Source organism: Cyanistes caeruleus, chromosome 1 (genome assembly GCF_971803275.1).
Source record: "Cyanistes caeruleus chromosome 1, bCyaCae1.hap1.1, whole genome shotgun sequence".
Lineage (NCBI taxonomy): Eukaryota > Metazoa > Chordata > Aves > Passeriformes > Paridae > Cyanistes > Cyanistes caeruleus.
This window is the reverse complement of record NC_141701.1, coordinates 93981926-94001969: the sequence shown is the minus strand read 5'-3', so window position 1 is coordinate 94001969 and position 20044 is coordinate 93981926. Positions and strand designations below refer to the sequence as shown.

Here is a 20044-nt window from a genome sequence, read left to right as displayed (position 1 = left end):
ATTTAGGTGGCTTAGATGATGGGAGGTATGCTGCTCAGCATGTTGTGGGTCTGAGTGGTGCAGGTAAGGTGAGAGTGATGTGTACAAGCTTCTTGGGCTGATGCTTTTCCCCTAAGCACAAGGCAGTGGAGAATGCAATATAGCCTGCATTTTACATTATTAAAGATAAGTGGAATTATGGTCATGGTGGTCTGTGGAGGATGCTATGTGGGGGGGTTGCTTGCCCAGTTTATTCTTTTCCCTAGCATTTCCTTTGGGGAATACTGTGGTGGAGGGTTGGAGGAGTGCCTCTGTAACACTTCTGAGAACTTCAGGTTCCACAGAGAACACATTCAACTATTAATCTGCTTCATCTTCACCAGCTGTGTATCAGTGAGCTATAATTCTATCAATTTTAATGAACTGCATGAAGGGATGAAGTTTTGGTGACCTGGAGATGCTGTGGTTTGGTTCAGCTTTGCATGGAGTTGTCCTCTCACCATGTTGGTTTCGGATGCTGTCCGAGCAGGTTGCTAATTTCAGTGGCATGGAGATGGAGGAGTTACCATGGACAGGTTTCTGAACCTGCTAGTGAAGTCTCCATCAGGAATGCTTTAAAAGCAGTTTATTCTCTCTCCTGCTCATATGCAAAGACACAATATCTGTTTCAGGTGGTCTTTCTGACCCTTTCCAAGTGTACCTTTTGCAATGTTGGAGAAGTCTTTCTGTGGGCTTCCACACATACCAGTGGTATGGGCTTTGCTTAGAGATCATTCCTTTAAGAAAGTGTGTGGAAAGGTTTATGTATGCTAGTTTTTATGTGTTAGTATGCTAGGTACTATATGTATATCATTAATGGAAAACCAGTGATTAAATGTAGAGCTGTGAAGAAGTGCTGCATATCCAGCAGTCTCCAATTTCAAGACCGTGGAGAAAGCAAAAAAACACTGTAATGGATATTGTACCCATGGGGAGAAATCCTTCCTACTGTCAGGCAGTTAGCTTTCAATTTCTGTCACAAGGTGTCTTTCTGCACAAATTCATAATCTAATTTAACAGCAGATATAGCTGTTTTTCCATTTAAGCATCTAATCTCTTCCTGAATTATGCCAGGGTATGACCACTGAGTGTTTTTCAGGATGATGTGACTTTGTACTGAGCAGATTGAAATTGAGTAAGTCCAGTAGGAGATAATATGAATGTTGTTAATCTAATGCCAGTTTTCAGCCAGTTGACCTTGATGAAGAGGCAGTTCAAAGGTTCTTTCCTGTCCTGATGGATTTTCTTTGGGAAATCTGTCCTCTGTACAGTTTAACTGTGTTGCATGTGGCAAGGAGTTTCCTAGTAAAATACAGATGGATTTTAGAGAAATAAAATGTACTCAGTTATCTTAGATTGGGCTCCAGAAGTTTGCATCTTAGGGGAGCATGTGCTTTAGCTGTTTCTTACAAGCAAGTGATTTTCTGAGCAGCACAGTTAGTGAAAATTTCTGTGAAGTTGTGTCTTGAGGTCAAAATTTGATGTTTTTCTTTGTCTTTCCATGTACCTCTGCATTTTTTCCATGTAGCTTCCTCTTTCCACAGACTGGACTGATTTCATGACACATGGGGTGCCATTTTCAATTATGGAAACTGGATGGCATATTTTAAGAGGTTTGAGCCTAAAGATGTTCAAATTGCAGTTTTGCCTTCTCTGGCCTGGCTTACTTTACAAAAGTCGTGAGAACTTAATCACCTTCTGGTAATCTGTTCTTCTCTGGTTAAAATCAGTGAATGGCTTAAACGGTACATAAGTGAGAAAAAATCTTTTAGCAGAGATTTTCTCTACAGGAGAGCAGACTAACAATAGGCATAAAAACTTGACATGGTCATGTGGGTAAAAAGACTTCCCCTTGTCTAGAAATGGATTTGCAGCATCCAACTGCAGTAAAGCTCTTTTCTTGAAGGTGATAAAATAGCAAGACAAATGGAGAGAGTGTTTATGTATTTTTTCTGGCTATCTGCTGTTGTACCCATGCCCCTTATGCAAGCTTTTTATCCTGCAGTGTGTGTTATTGTATCTCAGGCAGTCACTGGGTGTTTGATATTCTAATCTCAGAAATGGTCAATTAACTTTGTTGACGTTAATACTTATTGGCAGAGACTGGATCAAGCAATATCAATCTGTGAACAGCTTTGAAAGCTTTCATAAATTAGATGGTGTTCTAGGTCTGGTTTTATCACAGTAGAGTGTGATACAAAAAACATTACCTAAAATCCTAGTGCATCTGTTTGACTTCAGGTGTCAGAATGTTATTTCTTCTACTGTATGCTTTGTTCATTAATGAAGGTAGTATTTATCACCTGAAGGCCATAAATCAGAGTTTGTTTCTCATGTAAGGGAAGTGGGCTCAGAGAACTTCTACAGTAAAACTTAAATTTTAATGTAGAAGTTTTGCATTGTCTTCCTCCACAGTGTTTGCATTTTGAGTACTATTAGTACTAGAGTGTCAAAAGTAAAATGTCGTTACTTTAAATGCAGCAAATTACAAGGGACAATAACATAGAAGTTTTGCAACTCTTTTTGTAGCTAGTGTTGTAGGCTGAGGTTAAAACTTTTTTTTTTTTTTTGAGACAACCTCATGTTTTATGTGACAGCTATCCTCTACATTTCAAAAACAGAAAGTGTCTGCAATTTCCTTTGAAGTGTGATCATTTCTGTGTTCAGCACTTCTGAGATCAGTGACCAAGATTCCTGCATAGTATGTTTGCAAATTTGGTCTCCAGTCTGCATGCTTTGATGCTTAGGTAGAGATCATATTACAAGAGTCATCGTTAATTTTTTTAATTTATTTTTAAAGTATTAGATACTAAATAGCAGTATTAACGATAGCAACAGTTCAAGTAATCATAACTAGCATGTCTTCTACATCCTAGCACTGACTTAAATGTGGTCATGGCTTTGTCCCATTAAGTTTTTCTTAAAAAAAAAACAAAACAAAGGGGCAATATTTAAAGGCTTGACCAATCCATGAAAACTATGAATCTTGTGGGTTTAAAATGTGTGATTTTCTCCTTAGTAGAGAGAGATTATTTTTTTTTTCTACTGACAATTGAGACTTTTTCAATAATTACTGTAGTGCAGGAAATGGCACTGTAAGAAAATTTGACCAAATCCTTAGAACTGCAATTCAACAATGATGTTTTGAATCAATTAATTTTTCCTTTTAATTTGAGGATGTAGCATATAAGCGGAAAAAAATTGGTCTTAGTTTCAGCTCAATCCTATAGCAAAGCTTTTTGTAGTTTCAGTATACTCATTTTTGACCTTGTGCAAGTTCAAAATAAATACATTCTTGTGTTCTGTGCAATTATGTGATCCAGGTTAAACTATCCATGTGATAATCTTTCTTCGATCTCTCCTTTTAATTTCCTCAAGTTTCTCCAGAAGCATCAACCTGAACTTGCAAATTGTCCCTCTGCTGCACAGGGATGCCTCAGTAGCTGGAGCCTGCTGTGCAGTGCAGCTTTCTTCCAGAAGAAGCTGTGATTGCTTTCTTCCAGAACGACATTTGAAGGAAGTAGGCAGTCAACTGAGACCACACGATTTTGTCACACAGGCCTTCAGTCAGCAGTTGGGCAGTAGCAAATTTGGGTTCTGCAGGCTGAAGATTTATACCACCTTCTCTGCAGTTGTATGTGTCTTTTTTTTGCAAGCAGGTTGCTAAATCTCTTTTTTGCTTATTCCATGCAAAGCTCAAAACTGATGTTATGTACACCCATTGGATAGTTTTTTTTCTGTGACTTATTTTCCTGTTGGGAAAAAAGTAGTTAAATACTAGAAGATAGATGGATAGATAGATATGGATAGATAAACAGACAGATAGACAGACAGATGGATAGACAGACAGGCAGACAGACAGAGAGAGAGAGAGAGAGAAAACAACCCTTCATGGCAGGCAAATGACAGGCTAGATGAAAATCCAGAGGATGATGCAAGGTTGCTTTGTCTTGCCTCTGTGCTGTGGAAGGCACAAGATACCATCTTGTTCCTTCCTTTGTGGGTCTCAATTTTCTTCGTGGAGAACATATTTGAAGATTGCCTCACTAACCAGTTTTCTCTTTCCTCTATGTCCTTGTGAAAATGAAAAACAAATGGAGACTGAGTATAATGGTTTAGAGGAGTTGTCCAACAGTTTGCCTTCTGAAGGGAGAAATTTTGATGTGTCTGGCCTGTTATGGGGAGAGAAAGGCTCTCAAGTGTCTAGTGGTCTCACTCTGCTAATTTTTCTAAGGGTTAGTTTTTGATTAGCCTTCCCTCCTTGCTGGGCTGTCTGACCTCAGGGCTACACAAATGTCTGTATTGAAAATTAAGCAGTAAAAATCCTGAAACATGTCAATCCTGGCACTAATTAGAGTGCTTTTATATCTTAGCAGAGCAGTTCCACTATTCATTGGTGGGTTTAAAATATTTTTTTCATTCCTTGTCAATAGCTCTTGACCCCATATACCCCTGCTAACTGTCTCACCTTTAGGATTTCCACTATTGCTTGCACCCTCCATGGCAGTTTTAAAATACATTTGCTCTTTTTATGCACCAGTTTTCTCTTTATCTGGCTGTTTGGTGTCACTTAGCAGTTGACAGCTGTGGTTACTAGTGGAGTTAGTGAAGCATGTATCCAATCCATCTTAACATGGCAGAATATATTCAGCTAAACAAGTTTGTTGTTTTATCACCATTAACTTGCTGCTTGTGCCCTGGACCTGACTGAGAAAATTGGTATAGAGTTGGGATGTAATACCAATCTAATGTCAGCCTTCACTAAGACTTGTGGGAGACCCTCTTAATAAAGCAGAGAGACATTTTTAATTATAAAAAAATAAATGGCTGTATCTTGCATCTGCAATAACATTCCATCAGAAGTCATGGTTTTGTTTTCAAGTATAGGTACCTATTGTTAGAAAATTGTGTGAGAGGAAGGTGACTTTGCATAGGTCATAAACATTGATGACTCTGCAATATCTTCCAGATCTGCTGAAGGGTTTGAAAATTATCCTCTTTATTTAGATGCCTAATTCGTGGCTGTTTTGATGATGTGTGTTCATACAGCATATGTTGTTAGAAGTCCTAGTGTCTGCACATGTCCTGAGCTTTTCTCTCTGTTACTAGGGACAAATGCTACTGTCATGAAGTTTAATTTTCTTTCCTTCTGCAGTATTTATGCGATGTTAATGCTCAGCTATTAAGTAACTGTCTCAGGTATTACTGCAGGTATCATAACTGATAAAATAACTAATTTGAATTCTTCATGAGAGGTGGATTTCCTGAGGGACTGTCATGTATTACATCTAATAGAAATGCTGACATATGTATGTGCCTGTGTGTGTATTTATGTATATAGACACTTTTATTAGGTGTGGTTATACTTTCATTTACTCAGCCAGCCTGCTTTATAAAGGAAATGCTGTCAGTTCAAAAATAGGTGTTTTACTTTACTGTGGGTTGAGTTTCAGGTGCTGTTTCAGTATTTTGGCATGTTCCCTAGCTGTGCTAATGACCAGAAGGCCAAGAAGGCAAAAAGCTCCTGCCTGCCTTTCCCACCTATGCCAGTGTGGCTGGGCCCAGTGTTCAGGGCCCTCTTTTTTCTGGAGGTTTCTGCTGCCTCCAGAAAAAGTGGAGCACTCCAGAGGCAGTGCTCTCTGACTGCCTTCATGACCCCATTTGTCCCTGTCTCTGATTTTTTTGGCATGCAGGGATTCTGCTACACCTTTTGTGGAGCATCAGCATACAACCTTATGCTCTATTTGCAGTAGAAAAAAACCCAGCTGAAGGGTTTGAATGTATTCCCAGACACAGGTAACTCAGTCTGTACATGTTCTTACTGCTAATGGCCCTGGCCTAATTATGTGTAGGAAGTGGCAATATAATTCTGCTTGGCTGACCCCTTTATTTCTCTATGGGAGAAAATTACTTGAGTCTGCATTAAAGAGAACCAAAATGCAGAGTGAGATTTGGGGTGGAGGAGAGGAGGAATATGAAGGTAATTCCTTTCCTTGGAAATCCGTTGTACTTGATGTGTTATCTGTGAGAAGATGTCATGATCCTGATCAGCAACTGCATATGTTTAAAAGGTCATGAAGTCAAAAAGTTTGTATAGAGGGATCAGTTCAGAATTTCCCTTTATTCTGTTGGCTAGAGCACTGCCAAAAGCTGCCAGCTGGAACAGAAAAACAAAGTTTGCAGAGTAAGGCAATATAATATCTGTATATATATGTATAATACCTGTTTTGACCATACCTGCTGCTCTAGGCTGCCATCCCGTCCCTCTTCTAGCTAAGAGTTCAAGTCAGACTTGAACTCTTAAGAGCCAAGAAATTCCAAAGTAATTACCAGAAATGCTGTCTGCTTGTGTTGTTATAAAAATAACAGGCTTTGTCTTATATGTGAAGGGTAGAGATTCAGCTAGCAAATTAAACTCATGACCTTAGTTTTTTTTTTAACTTCTGGGATCTCAGGGCCAGCCACCTTAAATTTTAATGTGTCTTGTGTTTGTGTGATGGAACTTGGACTTGTATGGAACAGAAAAGTATCATGGGAAAGATAAGAGGAGCATTGCATGCGCAACTGCAGCACTGTTTACTGTTGTAACAGTTTAAGAAGGCGTACAGTGTCTGGTAGATTTGTTCTCATCTGTGGGTCAGAAGCTGTTCATTGAATTGTGACTGAGTGTGCTTTGTGTCTAAGCTTGATCCTAATATCAGGAAGCACAAGCTAGTGTTGCAGTGAATGCAAGCTCTTTTATTATGTGGAAATTAAACATCAATAGATGTGGAGCCACAAAGGAGCATGGGAGGACACAGTGCTGCTTTTGTGCTTTCACTGTATCCTCACATGGTGTGTCCCATCAGGATTCAATGAATGTGGTCCAAAGTCTGGCATTTTTCAGCTTTGTTGTGTTTTCTTAATATAAATTAAAAAAAACCAAAACCAAGTAACAAACAGAACAAATAAAAAACCAAAAGCAAATCCCAAACAAACAAAAAACCAAACCAAAAATTCAAGTCCATGACAATTTGCTTCAAGAACTTATGTTTCTGAACCCAGAACAAATCATATTGAAAAGGTCTGGATCATTTGCACCGTCTCTCAGTGTTTTTCTTTGTGTTGCTAATAGTAATCATGTGGACTCCTCAGAGAACTGTTCTGTAGGAAATAGAAGCTGCTACTTGTCTCTCTTTAGTGACATTGAGATTGTAAAGCTGGCCTTGCAGAGGAGAAGGCCTATAAAATAAATTATTTTTCTGCCTCTGATTGTGGTTAATTTTGACCTCATGATGTTCTGATACCAAACCTGATGCATTTTTCCTTAGGCATCTGGTCCACTTGGCTGTTTCTGGGAATGGGTAAACGTCACAGCAAATGCACAATATCTCAGAAACATTGATCTGCAGAAGTAAATTCTTCTGAAAATCATATTATTTTGTGGCTAACAACTTTTCCAAGTCTAGAAGGATTTCCATAGAAACAAGAAAAAGGCTGTATGTGAATTTGTGGTCTTACCATAATAAACTCATAAACTCTTCTATCCCTTGAGGATGAAGTATTTGGGATTTGTGCTAATAAGTTGGAAATATTTAGTAGGAACATAGTATACTTCTGCTCCTCTGTTTTTTTTCTCAAAAGCCACAGTAATATTTCAAAAACCATTGAAAGGTGAAATCTATAAAAATGTATGTTCTGTACATCTCTCTGGTTTAGTTTGAATGTTCCGAAATAAAACACCAAATAAAAATAATCAGTTTGAGTAATGTGTTAGGATAAATGTGCATGGGAAAGTAAGTGTATGCTGGATTCAGATTAAGGAAATGCTTAAGAAATCATCTCTTTCCAGCTGGAGATCCCTGTCTGTATAACTGAGATCCGGATAAATAGACTTTCTCATGGTGAGGGTGACCATATATTGCCAGATTGTCCAGGAAGGTTGTGGAGTCTCCATCCTTGGAGATACTGGATCTGTCTGGACATGGTCCTTGGGATCCAGCTCCAGACTGCCACACTTGAGCTGAGGGGTAGACAAGGTGACTTCCAGAAGTCCCTTCTAATCTCAACCATTCTGTGGATGGGTTGTGTTAATCTCCATAGCTCATTTCAGTGTGAAATTAAGCAATTCTGTTTGCTTCACCTTTACAGTGAAATCAAAAGACAAGGCTCCATGTTGTGGAAAGGACTGACTCTTTCTCTCTTGTACAAAAGTGCTCATTACTCTTCAGTTGCCAATGATCCTGTATCCTGACACTGCTCAGTGGCTATTTCAGTGGCTGCATAAGTGGAACATTTAGAATGACTTGGCTTAAAAAAATAATAACTTTTGGTCTTTTTGTCTCCTAAAAAATTGAATAAGTTTATAGTTGATAGGGGGACAGAAGAGGGATTAGGTAATGCAAGACAGCAAAAAATGGCCCAGTTGCTGAAAATTTTGTATCATAGAAGAAGTACCTGGAAGCATCCAGACAACCTTTTGCCTTTCTCAGGTCAAATCTTACTAAACTTGCTACAAAGGAGCACAGCTATGTGTATTCTGTCAGGATATGCTTCCTGAGAGAACCTCTAATTACAGATATTAAAATAGCATCATTGTGGAAGTAATATAGTGTTGTGTGTTTGACCTTTTTTTTTTTTTTCCTTTTGTGATCAGAGATAATTTTTCTAATTGTGCAACATAGGAATAGATTGGGAGACCAGCTTACTGGCAGCTGCCTTAGGAAGGGGATTTTGTTTTATGTTGGATAGAACTAAGGTCACAGAAGTCAAGTATCAGGCTTTTGGAAAGTTAGTAATAGTCTCTCCTAGTTTTACAGGGAGCTTGCCCAAAGCCTTATCTTTTTGTACTTGAGACAGTCCTTGCTTTAGTTATGTCCTGTAGTCATTTTGTGTTTTGAGCAAAGTTAGTGCTTGTACCACAGGCTTGAGGAGAAATTGTCAGAGTCCAGTATTCTTTGACCAGGCTCATTTAGATATTCTATGTGTAGAGCATGCAATGTCTAATATCAGATTTCATTATGTGGAGATACTTACTGTGATATGCTATTTCTGATTTAGTGAAGCAATGCAAAGTATACTGAAATCACAGTGCAAATATCCATTATACTTGGCAAAATGTAGCAGTGGCGATATATAGTTCTATTTCAATACCAGTAAGATTCCCATCACTGGTCTCTATAATCCCAGCATCACAACACTGGGCATTCTCTGGGATGGAATGTGTGGATTGAAACTAGCTCAGACTCAGTGCTGTCTTTGAATCTTTTTTTTGTTGTTTAGTTTTTATTCTACTGTATTGGGTTAAGCCACCTGTTCACTTAGCTCATGCTGGTCTGGCTTCCTCAGGGAGGCAGCCACACTCTTTAATGAGCTAACTGGGGGAAATATTTACTCCATCAGTTGATCCACTCAGCTGTTGATAGAACTCCTAACACCCAAAACAAACATCTGGTCCCTTTTGTCTTGAGATAAATACATGTCTTGCTTTAGAAAAGCTGTGGTCAGTCACAGAAGTGCAGGTTGCAGACCAGGGTCCAGTTGATTGTGTGATTTAGAGACATGCCACCTATAGAGGATCCCTTCCTGATGAACAGGAGTCCAATTGCTGAGCTGCTAGGATTTCTACTCTAGCTCATTCAGCCCTGGCTTGTCTAAGTAACTTACTTTTCCTTTTACAAGGGAAAAAACCTAGATGGTCTTTCATCATATAAAATTATGTGTGGCAGGAAACCTGCCAAGAGCAGACATTTAGCAGCATTTCTGTCATATGTAGACATAGGCAACTGAAATATGGAAGTCGTAATGAATGTGTGATACTATGCCTTGAGAAGGGATGTTCACTGGAAAAAAACACTACCTGTGTTTTCATTTACAAAAGTGTTTCTTGGTTGAGCATTCATTTAGCATCCTTTATGTGGAGGGAGTTTGGCTAACCTAGTTTTTTCCTTGCATGCATCTTGCATGAGTAATGTTGCTTTGAACTATTCATTCCTTACATCTATTTGTTGCTTAGGATACCTTACTTGGAGAATTTAGTGTCCTGACAAGGAATGTCTCCCTAGAAATTCTGGAGTAGTGTCTGCTTGCATTTCCTTGATAGCTGGGAAAGAATAGCTTTAGTACTGCCCCAAAAGCTTACTTAACCCTTCATGGATTTTAGCAGGGACAGTGCTGCCTGTGGTTCCTTGGTTAAAAGTACCTCCTAGTTTAAAGTCACAGCTAAACCAGGGTCTGGATAACTGCAGACAGAGTATATGTGGGGTTTAAGGTACCAGAGCCCAAGAGTACAAATATTTCTGGGCTGTTTCTGTATCTCTACAGAAAGAGATGTCCAGGTGGGTAATTTTTTTCTGTATCTTCAGTGTGCCTGATCTACTATGTCATCCATCAAGAAGTCAGGAAGTAATGATAAAGCCTGCATGTCCCTTGTCTATTGTCTTTTAATGTGACATTCTAATTAATGCTCACATCTGACCTATTTTTTTTCCTGTGCTGTCTATTTCAGTGCTTGATGGCCACAGCAGGACACTAAACAATATCAGAAAAAACACAGCATTAAGAGTTATAATTTCCACACGACTGGCTGGAAATGCAGTTGTCACTGCCTTCCTGGTGCAGCATGGCATTTGGACCTGGTGTTCTCTGCCTGTTCCTATGGACAATAACAGGTAGGAGTTTACTTCTGTGTCTGAGTCATCCAGACAGAACAAGTGAATTAAATGCTCCTGGAGTGTGTATACAGCTGTGAAATAAATATGAATAAAGCAAAAGCTGGGAAATCTTGTGACTCCTCAGTGCGAAAAGCTTTAGTAAGTTACAGTTTTGTAAATTGCAATGAAGGAAGCTAGATGTGAGATGTTTGAAGCCAATTTCAGCAGGCTGTTTTGGGGGAGATGCATGGGGCAAGAGTAGGTGGTGGGAGAGTTCAAAGAGTTTTCCCTCTTTTTCTGTTGCAGGAGAGCAATTGAAGACTAATATGTTGCTTGTGTTGTGAGCTACATTTTTGTTCTGAATTATCATAAAATGGTTTATATATGAGTAGCATGAGTGCACTGGTTCCTTTCAAAAAACACAGGAGAGTCCTATAAGTTTCTGCTTCAGCCACAGGAATAGGTAATTTATTTACATAACCAGACAGATGAAGAATGATATTTAATACTGCCTCTGTCAGAGAGAGACTTAGTGCAAGTAGTTTTGATATGGTAGCTGAAAAAAATATATGAAGTGGGGTTTATTTCAAAATATTGTTTGAATTCTATCTGTGGTGGTAGTGGTAGTATCCATATTAGCAGAAATTGAGATAAATAATGCACTGTTTCTGACTTTCATCTCTTGTACTATAAACAGAATGGGCTGTTTCTTGAGGCAGAGACTTGCTTAACGTGCTAAGGCTTAAATTGACTGCTGAATTTGGAGAAGTTGGATGAAAGGGAATAGATATTAGCCTACAGCTGAGGAGGATAGGCACTAACTATATCTTAGCTTATATATGGTTCAAGGTAGTCAACAAGATCACTGTGAGGCTCTCATAGTGCCATGCTTTTTTAAGAGAACATGGAGCTGACTTTTTTGTTGCTGTAGTGAACAGGAGTACCTGCTGTAAGGGTCTGTGCTAGTATCTTTAGAAAAGAAAACCACAGCAACTTCAACAGAACACAGTAACATGCAGTAAATACTGAAATTTGCCTGTGGAGAATGTCACAGTTTCATGCTTTTGATAATACTGTTAATTGTTAGCAGATTAGAATATCTTCCACTTGCACATAGGAAGTTATCTGTTTTTAGTTGCAAATTTGCTATGCTCTCTTGGCTTATTTTAGAACAAGACCATTGCTCTCAAAATGTTGGCTGTATTTCAAGCCTCAACCTGTATCTCAACTACCAGCTCACAGTGTTTAGAGAATCATATAATCTAACAGCTCATATTATTTTAGTAAAAATGTTAGTATTTATTTCCATCTCAATAATCTGCAGTATTTTTAATACAATTAAAATTTAATTAAACTGGGAGGTTCCTGCTAATTTCCAGGATATGCTTGCTACAATGTATCATTAAATGCTCACATCTTCCAAATCAAAAGGACTTCTTTTTAGTGCAGGCTTTAAGGTAAATTGACTGAGACTCAGGAATTTGCTAGATGTTCATTCTGCAGTTTTTTTCTGCACATGAGCTTGTTCTTTCAAAGGCTACCTTTTCTTAAAAGAACCTCCAAGTTATCACAACACTTTTTTTAAATTAAGATATTGAGAAGAATTACTTAATATAGGAAAGAAAAGGCTTGACATTCCATCACTGAGAGAGGAAAGAAACAGCCTCACTGATGAATAATGTTGGAAGGATATTGAAAAACATGGTCTGGTTCATTAAAAGAAATTGAGGTGAGCTACTCTGGCCTGTTTAGGTGATGTTTATTTAGTTTTATTTCATGCATGATGGTTTCTGACTAATAGTGTTTTACTGCTTTTAATAAATGTGTGGGTTGACCTTTGCTGGCTGCCAGGTACACAGCAAGTCACCCTATCATTTCTCTTTATCAACAAGATGGGAGAGAAAAATACAATTAAGAACTCCATGAACTGAGAGACAGGGAGGTCATGTACCAGTTACAGTCAAGAGCTGATGAGACTTGGCTTAGTGAAGTTTATTTAATTTGTTGTAGATTAAGCAGAGCAGGATAATGAGAAGTAGGAACTGCTATAAAAACACCTTGCCCTCACTTCTCCCATCTTTTTATATTCAGCTTTACTCACAATTCTTCTTCTTTCTTCTTCCCTGAGCAGCTCAGAGAGCCAGGGAGTGAAGGTTGCAATTAGTTAATAATGCTTCCTCTCTGTTGCTCCTTTCTCCTCACACCCTTTCCCTACTCCATCATGGGGTCTTTTCCATGGACTCAAATTCTTCAAAAACTATTCCACCATGGGTCCTTTTCACATGAAAGTCTTTTAGGAAAAGGCTGCTCCAGTGTGGATCCCCTGCGGGGTCATAGGTCCTGCTGGAAAATATGTTTCAGTCTGGGCTCCCCTTCATGGCTTTGAGGTTCAGGCCAGGAGCCTGCTCCAGCCTGGGTTTTTCAAGGATTCACAGCTTCCTTCGGGGCTTACCCATCTGCTTTGAAGTGGGGTCCTTCATGGGCTGCAGGGGCAGGTATCTGCTTCACTGTGGATCTCCATGAACTGCAGCAGGACAATGTTCTTCACCATGGTGTTCACCACAGCTACAGAGGAATCCCTGTACTGGTGCTGGAGCAATTCCTACCCCTTCTTCATTGACCTTGTTGTATGCAGCATGGCTTTTCTCACATTTTCTTACTTCTCCCTCCTGCCTGCTACAGCTGTGCCAGACTTTTTGACCCTTCCTAAAATCTTATCACAGAAGAGCTGCCACTGTCCCTGTTTGGCTCAGTCTTGGCCAGTTGTAAGTCAGTCTTGTAACAGGGTCTGTCCTGACATGGGGCATTTTCTGGTGTCCTCTCACAAAGACATTCCAACAGTCCATTTCCCCCTGCCCCAGCTACCAAGATTTGCCACATAAACCTAATTGATGCAGATACCCATCACTGACTAATGTTCATGCCTCTCAGGAAGCTTGAGCTGAGTGCAGCAATAGGTACGACTGTGTACCATGCTTCTCTCACTCAACATCTCATGTATTTTGGGTGATTGAGTTCCAAAATCTCTGGATGCAGCTCCTAATTTATCCATGTAGACAGTCCTTAGCATGCTTAAAACCTCTTTTCACTTTTTTGAATCCATTCATTAATGAACACAGCATATATTGAAATACATTTCAGCTATTCTGGGCATTAATTATTGGTTTTTGCTAATGTATCAATTTCTTTTTTCTCTGTGAGAGAGAGGAGACATTGTTTTCCAGCACAGAAACATGATTCCAACTGTGATTCCAGTATCTTGGAAGCAATTAAGTCTAGCTCTCATCTTGAGCAGGCATATTCTAATTTGGCATTTGAAGCAGACCTTGCAAACACTGCTGTTAAAATGCATTTCTGCAAATGTTATGAGTAGTGTTCTCACGGCTTACTCTCAGTTTTGTCATATTGTGTGTGTGTGTTGTATGCTTTGTTTTGTGATTAACCACTCCAACAAAAATATAAACAGTGATTGCTAGGTAATTGCAGTCACAGGTGTTGTGCCATCTAGTGTCCTGTTTTCAAGCCCATGTAGCCCAGATATAGATTCTATGATTTCCCAGATTCTTTGATAGCCTTCCCCCATGACCTTTTCTTAACTGTAGCAGAAGGTATTTCTAAATACATTACCAGTCCTCAGTTTTTAACACACTTCGCTACTACTGGTCTTGGACTTTGAAAAAGATTAATACCCTTTTCTTCCCACATATCTAACATGTAAAGCCCAGGCCAGTAGTGTCAAGGAACACTTTAAGATATAGGGATGCCTTTGAAATGACAGTGGAACCACTGCCCTGGGGGTGTGGTGCATTCTTTGTTGCTTATACTACCATGCCTAGATGTTCTATGTCCTGGTTCACACAGGTCTTTCCAGAGATTCAAGATGGTGCAGTGCTTGATTACAATCTCTGAGATTATAGTGAGTTATGCCGTATGCCAGGTTAGTTCACATTGTCCATACCTCTGTTGGAAGTGGTCTGGTATTTCCTTGTGGAGGGAAGCAATAGTTGCAACTGTGCATCTGCCCTTCTTTTTTCTTTTTTATTTTTTTCCCCCTTCTATTTAAATAGCACTTAGTTGGTTTATCAGTGACAAACAGGGATGATGACAATTCATGGAATGAAAACAGTACTTGGAAAGGATCATCAGACCCACTGAACTAATTATGACTGATCCTGGACAAAAGAAGTGTGAAGACTGCTGTAATGACCATAATGGCTTTGCAGATCATTATTTACAGATGTAACTAGATTACTGTTGATAGCTTGTGTTGAGGATTTGGTTTTATGTACTGAGCACTTTTTAATCTGTCTGTTCCTCAGTCATCACCTTTACCAATACCCAAAAGGGTACTTTGTTATCACATATGTATCTGTGTTTAAAGACCTGAGAGGTGTCAGGGTCTCGACAACCTCAGAGCAGCCTGCCGTAAAAGAATGAAAATGCTTTCATGGTGTGCATAGATGTTAGCTGCTGCTAGAGTCCAATATAGTTAAATTTCAGATATTGAAATGTTCAAATATCAGTGATACTGCTTTTCTGGTTTCCAGGACTGCACCTTCTGTAGGGCATTATCCAAGGTGATGGAATATAAGCCTTTTTCATCGTTTATGATATGAAATGTGCTTAGGTTTATAGCTCTGCTGTGGAAATTCTCTGTGGCTTGAAAATTGGAATTTTAATTTCTCCTCTTAGATGACTGTAACTAAAAATAAAACTTTTTTAATTTTCCTTCCAAAAACTTACCAAAATTGTTTCAGTGTTTTATTATGGCAGTAGTAATGATACAATGTCTTTCATGTCAAAATTCACTAAATGAGGTAACAGTTACTTGGATAGATTTAAAAAAAAAATAAAAATCACTAAGCCTAAAAACAGAATAGAACTAGTTTCCAAAAGAGAGTGGATGGAGCTTATGGCAAGAAAACGTGGACAATCCTATACTTCCTGTAGCAAACTGCTACATCCTATGAGCCTCCATGGTCAGGTAGTTCAGAGACTTTTAGGCTGTGAGGTTAATGTTCTATGTGGACCCTCAATGCTATGCTGTCAGCAAAAAGGTAGTGGGATTCTGGTGAAATGTGATTTTTCTTGGTGTGAGATCTGAATCTGAGCTTTTCTCTGTTACTGTACATTTTCTCTTGCCCCTTCTTTCTGCTTCTTCTTACAGTGCTTGCTGCTAGGGAAAGCAAGCAGACTGGATAGTTCTGTCCTTGCAGGGCTTCCTGCTGGGGTAATTAGCTGTGATGACCTCAATGTTAGCACACCCTCACAATTTGCTACTGACTGACTAAAGAACACTTACCACCAAGTCGTTCAAGTGCTTATGGCTGTGCAAGCATAAGGAACAGCAACTCTTAGGTTTCCATGCCCACTTGAGGAAAGGTCTCTAGCCAACTGCAACAGGGGAACAGCTGTGTTCCTGATGGGCTCTTGACATCAGTGGACTCTTGTTTCAAGATGTGAAGGGGCAGAAGTGTGAAGCTCAAAAAGAGGTGAAATCTCAAGAAAGAGGTGAAAGCTCAAAGAAAGGAGGGAATATCTTTAAAATGAGACTATATTCCACAGTTTGACTATTAGGATTTTGGTGGGAGATATAGGTTGGGATTTTTTTAAGGTAGCCATCTTGCCTGACTAGGTCTTTGGATATGTCAGTGTTGTCCTAGTGTATATGTAACAGGGTGCAGCTAACACTTAACCTTTGCAGAAGTTTTAGGCTTCTGCTATTTGCAGAAGTATTTAGGCTACTGGAACTCATGTTCCAGTGGGTTTTTAGGGCTTTTAACAAAGGGTATCAGTCTACCTGTTGATAACTTGAATGAGTACTTCTGAAACAAACAGAATTGCATGATGCTGGTTTTTGCCGTCAGAGTAGAACAGTGGTTTTATTCCTGTGATCAGTTAACTAAAATAAAATCTCTGTGCTATGACCTTACACGGTGAGTAATACTGTAGCAGATACAAATGTTACTAAGTGACCTTTCATGTGGTACACTCCCAGTAAATTTTCTGTAAATAAGAGACCTCACTGTCTCTATTTGAGTCCACTGCAGACTGGAGATTAGATGAAAGAGAATATGAAATTAGAAATCAGATCAAGGTCACTCTAAGTATATTTTTCATGTGAAGATAACTAGTGGACGCAGCCAGTGTGAGGCTGAAATAGCTTGATACAATTCATCCTTTCTTGCATCCTTTGTAGCACTACTGCTACAATTCAACTCAGGTGTAATGCTAGAAAAAGCAAGAGATGAAACTTCCATCTAGCCAAGGTTTGTGGGTAGGCTGCGTGCCTGGGAGATCTAGGTTCAAAGTCATGTATCATCTTAGGAATGTGCTGGACTTGTTTCTCTCTATGGCTAAGGAAGCACCATGAATTTTGAGGAATGTTGACTCTGCAGTATGATAACTGATGTGTCAAACTGCAAGTGGTGGAGTGAGATTTGAAGCTTATTGAGGACTTGAAGTCTGGCCTCTGGTTAGAGCTGTGGAGTGTCCCAGTTGTGTAGGCCTGGCTCTAAAACAAGAACTGCTGGCCATTCTGTTCTGAATGAATAAATTGTGAATTCTTCAGTTGTTGTTTTTTTTTAAACACACTCTTCACTTTCAGGAATAAGTTAAAGAAGTGGGGGAGATGAAAGGAGCTTTCATCAAAGGAGCTTTTTGGCCCACATTAATAGTGCTGTTCCTAAAGTATTCATTGTAATGATTTTTTTACATATTTGCACAGAGTCATGTTTCTGTTTTCCCTTTTTAAAGGCCTGTTTCTTATCTCTCTACAGATTTATAGGACTAGCTAAATGCATATGAGTTGTAAAAGGACAGAATGGTTGAATGGGATGCCTCACTCCTATACTTCATTTTAACCCAGAGTTTGTCTGGCTCTCCTGTTCTAAGTTGTGCAGACAAAGGAAAGACAGAAAAATTGTGATGACAATTCCAAGTATCTGCCAGGGCCTTATGTTCTTGGAGATAAAAGGGAATGTAGAGGAAATATTTATATGCAGTATAACAGAAAAGAAATGCAGAAATCTTGAGCATCTTCTGGGTACAGATAAGGATGCTTCATGTTGGGGCTGTGTAAGAATAGGATAGATGGTTTTAAGTGCATGTTTCCCTGGATAGATTTTTTTTTTCACTGAAAGTATAAAGTGGAACAGTTGACAGCATCCTATCTCTGTGTGAAGGAGTGGCTGCAGTAAGAAAAATGGTACTTGAATCTCTTTATCCATTTTGTCAGCTTCCTATTCAGCTATATCTATTTGCAAGTCATCAATCTTTAAATTTTTTTTTCATTTCATGCTTTTCCTTACCCCACACAGACAACTCTGCAAAACCATCCTTCCCACTATGTCCCTCAGTATGTGGTGAAATTTTTGTTTGTTTGTTTGATTTGTTTTTGGGTTTTTTTGCATTGGACTAACCTACTTTTCAAGCTCTACATTCTTCCTGGGAAGTTTGATTCCTCACATATATTTTGATAGCTGTATTCAGACCATGTATTGTGAAGGAGTTCAGCCCAGATGAGGTGGTGGGGACTGAACACATGCATCTGTTAGAGAATCTCTGCAGCTCATATTCACACCTAACCCCTATTGCCAGCCTATTCCTACTCTGTGATTTCATTTTTCCTGACCTATAGTATTGTGAATAAAGAGCAACAAAGCAATGCCATCTTTGTCTTCCATTCCTGTGTTAGCTCCACAGTAGGGGCATGTTTGCTTTCATTCATTGAGTCATAAAAACCAATGTGAATAATTTTCTGGTTTTACTCAACGTTCTTGAAGCATAATCAGATTTTAGGGAGAGGAATTCTGAAGAGTAGCTATATCAGGGAAAAAAACACCTAGAAAAGATGTTAAAAACTGACTGGAATATATAGCATGTTGATTCATGCTTTTTTTTGACCATTTCACACTCAGTCTGTAATGTGCTATGAAAATAATTCTGTTGTCATGTTAAAAGATTGCAGCTTTACTGCAAATAAAGGAAAAAGCTCCATACTGGAGCATGCTCTTGGGTTTTCACATGAACTTGTGGGTAAAGCAGAAAAAGTTTGAGAAATTCATCCAGGTTTTGTATTAAGACCAGTTAGTATGTTGGAGTGAGGAACTCTTCATGACGTTCAGATGAGATGGCAAATCTTTCTCCTATTTAGAGTTTTGCTCCCTTCTCCCTCAAGTGAAATAATAACATGCTACAGCACCTTATTTGCATTTTAAGACATGTTTTTACATGTTATGGTAGTAATGAAGGTACCTATTTATTTATTTATTTATTTATTTATTTTAATTCTCTGTTCTTGTTTTTAAGTATTGGCAACTTGTTTTCATCTCTATGTATTTGAATTTGTAGTGTAGGAGTAAAAGGTACTTCTGCAAAATATGTCAAGGTCCTACACTGAAAAATCGTCCAAAGTACAAATAGTACTGCAAAGGGACATGCTTTAAAAAGGTAATGGTGATGCTAGTGAAAGGAGATGAGCTTTTTTAAAGAGGCTACCACATGTCTCTGTATTGTAAGCCATTTATGGTTATATTATGAAAACTATATTATGGGTTGGTTGTAGTGCTGTACCTTATGTTGGTGGTGTTGTTGCAGGTTCCAGTTGTGAGCAGTGCAGAGAAGGAGCCACATACTCAGGTGCAGTAATATCTCCCAACTTAGAAACCACTAAAATCATGCGAGTTCCTCACGCTTTGTCAGTGTCCGACTGCATCGCGGCGTGTTGTGACCTCTCTGGTTGTGACTTGTCTTGGATGTTTGAACGGCGCTGTTACATCGTGAGCTGCCAACACAAGGACAATTGTGAACCTAAAAAAATTGAAACTGTCAAATCCTACCTTACCTTTGTGCTGAGGCCTTCTCAGAGGCCAGCCTCACTGCTAGGGTTTGGGCAAGTGATCCCAAGCATGGTCCACTCCGTGGGACTCCAGAATGAGCCGTCAGAGGACGTGAGTAGCCTGAAGAAGCTGTCTCTGCTTGGAAAAGATCCCAGCCTTGAGGAGATACCTGAGTACATTGATGATTATAAAGAGTTGGAGCAGGACCCCTTTCAGGTGGGCATCAAACACGAGCAGAAGGACAGTATGGATTATGCTGACTGGGGCCTCATGGTGGCAGGTGAAAATGGCTTCAACACTTCCACAGGTGATGATGGAGATAACCAGGAAGATTTTGCTGAAAAGAAAGGGGAGGCTGGGAAGGTAGAGAGTCTTCTGAATAAAAATAACTCTGAACTGACTTCCATCAATGAACACTCCACAGACAGGTCGTCCCTTCTGGAGATTACACCACCCCCTGGGAAGACATTTGAAAGGGAAGCAGCTGTTCCACTTCTTGCACAACCTGAGGATGCTTTGCAAAAAGAGGTATGTTTGCCCCTCAGGAAGCAGGCA

The 20044-nt window shown here is 39.3% G+C and overlaps 1 protein-coding gene across 3 annotated transcripts in view; it reads left to right on the top strand.

Annotated features, from left to right (window-relative positions):
- Positions 1-20044, top strand: part of KIAA0319 (KIAA0319 ortholog) — a 56197-nt gene that overhangs the window by 1399 nt on the left and 34754 nt on the right. For all 3 annotated transcript variants that reach the window (XM_023919628.2, XM_023919629.2, XM_086842882.1), the window contains exons 2-3: positions 10505-10667; positions 19248-20017. In XM_023919628.2, the coding sequence (XP_023775396.2) occupies positions 10589-10667; positions 19248-20017 (849 nt within the window). In that variant the 5' untranslated portion in view covers positions 10505-10588. The remainder of the gene's footprint in view (positions 1-10504; positions 10668-19247; positions 20018-20044) is intronic.